Source organism: Salmo salar, chromosome 15, assembly GCF_965601325.2.
Source record: "Salmo salar chromosome 15, fSalSal1, whole genome shotgun sequence".
In the NCBI taxonomy this organism is placed as follows: domain Eukaryota; kingdom Metazoa; phylum Chordata; class Actinopteri; order Salmoniformes; family Salmonidae; genus Salmo; species Salmo salar.
This window is the reverse complement of record NC_138305.1, coordinates 32,646,508-32,649,432: the sequence shown is the minus strand read 5'-3', so window position 1 is coordinate 32,649,432 and position 2,925 is coordinate 32,646,508. Positions and strand designations below refer to the sequence as shown.

Genomic DNA, 2,925 nt, shown 5'->3' with positions numbered 1-2,925 from the left:
ATATATAGGAGTTTGACTATATCACGCTAGTGCCCTCCCTGCAGCCTATTATGCATATTGTACGTTAATTAAACCCGCTATTTGCAATTATAATACAATATAAAATAATACCCACTCATACATTCTCAATTATTGACATGTGGTAGCATATGCATGATTTATCCGTATCAATAAAAGTACTCTAGGGAGTCGTTTCAGTAAATGCTGATCAATATTTTTCATGATGGTTAATGAATATGACAATGATTGTTATAATTCTATAGGTGTAACTAAAGCCGACGAAGACACACTTTCCTATGCTTCTATCTCTATGTAAATCAGAGAGGGGGGTCATGGGGAGCATAGATCTTCCTGTGCTAAGGCCCCGAAGAAAAAAAACCGTGGCCTATGGAATTGTTATCTTGGGAGTTGATGGCCAGTTGAAATATTTTAGTATCAGTATTGTTGAAGCCTTTTCTGCCCACTGTACTATAGCCTATTGTAGGCTACAGTTTAGGACAGTCCTGTGTGTTTGACAGAAGGATAAACTAGTGGCATATGCCCATGTCAAATGTTTTTTAATACATTTATGAATTATGAAACATTTATTGAAACATTTTTTATGGTGTATGAAATATCCCAAAATCATATTGCCAAATTATAGTTGAGCTCTGATTCTATAGAGCTGGTCCCAGGTCAGTGTCTGGGCGAGACATGATCCTCGTGACTACGACCCTCCTCTACCGACAAAGCAGGTCTGGGATCCAATCACCTCCTTCTTTCGAAATAATGATCTCACCGCCCTACTTCCGATTGGATTGCTATATTAGGAAAGCACCCATGCTCTTTATAAAGGAAGCGCTTCAGTGGCTGGACAGGGAGCAAATAGTTGAGAAATATCGAATCCAGTGGAGAAACGCACACGGCTACGTTCAAGGAAGTTTAACCAGGCTCGTACTGCCAGAATCTGACTTCTTAGCTAACTCACAGTTCATACGTCATATTTGTTTAACAGTTAGGATCAAGGGAAAGTATCGGTTAAGAGCAGCAAATGGCAGAGATACGAAAAAAGCTGGTCGTAGTCGGTGACGGCGCGTGTGGAAAGACCTGCTTGCTGATTGTGTTCAGCAAAGACGAGTTTCCTGAGGTCTATGTGCCAACTGTATTTGACAACTATGTGGCCGACATTGAAGTGGACACCAAGCAAGTCCAACTAGCACTGTGGGACACGGCTGGACAAGAGGACTACGATCGCCTTCGCCCGCTGTCCTATCCGGACACTGATGTCATCCTGATGTGCTTTTCCGTGGACAGCCCGGACTCCCTCGAAAACATCCCCGAGAAATGGGTGCCAGAGGTAAAGCACTTTTGTCCCAACGTACCCATTATTTTAGTTGCCAACAAAAGAGACTTGCGCAACGACGAGAATGTTAGGAGCGAGCTGTCCAGAATGAAACAGGAACCAGTGAAAACGGAGGACGGGCGCGCCATGGCCATGCGCATTGGTGCATATGACTATTTGGAGTGTTCTGCTAAAACGAAGGATGGTATTCGGGAGGTGTTCGACACTGCGACACGTGCTTCTTTACAGAAGAGATCAAAACCCTCCAGCGGTTGTCTGAACTGCTGTCTGTTGTTGTGAATGAACTGCTAACGTGAGCAATAATGTATCTTACGTTAATGTACGGCTGCCAACACCATCAAGACCTGTTGTCATTGTGCTTGAAAAGATGCATGACCAAGTCTGTCTTCCATTAGGCTAAAGACTTTCTTTTGAGCCGGTAGCCATGAGAAATGTAATAATCCTCAGATTGTGGATCATCTTGATCTATTCACCTGATCCCTTAATTGACGCGAATACATACTCTAATACAAGTAGCCTACAACTGACGATTGTAATTTACTGAATAAATACATTTGTCAAGCATTCCGGATGCTGCCTGAAATGATGCTGTAGCCTTTGAGGATATTTTTCCAAGGAGTCTACTTGAGTGTCGGGTGCCAAGGCATGTTGACATGCAACCAGTTAGTCACGAAACGTGGTGATGCCTTCAACGCCACGTACATTTACATAGACAAAAACCTACACTTCCCTTGTCTGTCACGAATGTTGAATACAATTTATATTTCAACTTAATCTGCCGATTGTGAGTGGTATTGGCCCTTCAGCTGGTCGACATTTGAGACAAAATATCCATAGGGACGTATTATTAAACCAACTTCAAAACGCAGGTCTGTGTGTGGCAATCAAGATGTTTGCTCATGAACAAAGGCATGTGCACAAAACAGAACTACATGGACGTGATGTATGCCTAATAACCGGTGTTTACATGGATTTGTAAATGTGCCAGGTGATAGAAATTTCAACTTCAGTACCAGCACTCTAAAAAGTCTAGATATTTGCCTCAAATTCCAAGCAGCTGAAGGACCAATCACACAGGCAACCGGTAGAATAAATTCAAACTTAAATTATTCAACATTCTAGCTTGTAAGGAACATTTCCGTGATTGTTTGTTATGATGCTCTCCTAATGTTTTTAAAAGGCGTGTGTCATTGCATTAACATGACAGGGACACCACTGCAGCACTGTGTAAAGCATGAATGCTATTATTTCACATACTGTATGTGGAGGAGTTTCAAAAGATCCCCAAAGTGCAATATTTTGTCTTAGTTTCACATTTGTCAGTTTCTATTGTTTTATGTTTTTAAATAATAAAGATATGATTAGAATGTGTAAAGCCTACTGCCAATGGAATTCTATTTGTATGGCCTGCTGCTGTGGATGTAAACTGTAAATGCACATGGTAAAACCTAATTATTTGACTTTTTAGCATCACAATTCAGGACAACACAAACTACCTCTGATGCAGAAAGGGGTTAGGTGGTATGGAAAGCTATTTTAACAGCTATCAAAATAATAAATGTATATTGGAAATAGTATTACAG

The 2,925-nt window shown here is 41.1% G+C and overlaps 1 protein-coding gene across 1 annotated transcript; it reads left to right on the top strand.

Moving 5' to 3' along the window:
• The first annotated feature begins 896 nt into the window (after positions 1–896).
• Positions 897–2,713, top strand: rhob (ras homolog family member B). Its single transcript, NM_001141807.1, is given in 1 exon segment — positions 897–2,713. A coding segment is annotated over 1 exon segment (591 nt). The 5' UTR covers positions 897–1,030; the 3' UTR covers positions 1,622–2,713.
• Positions 2,714–2,925: the final 212 nt, after the last annotated feature.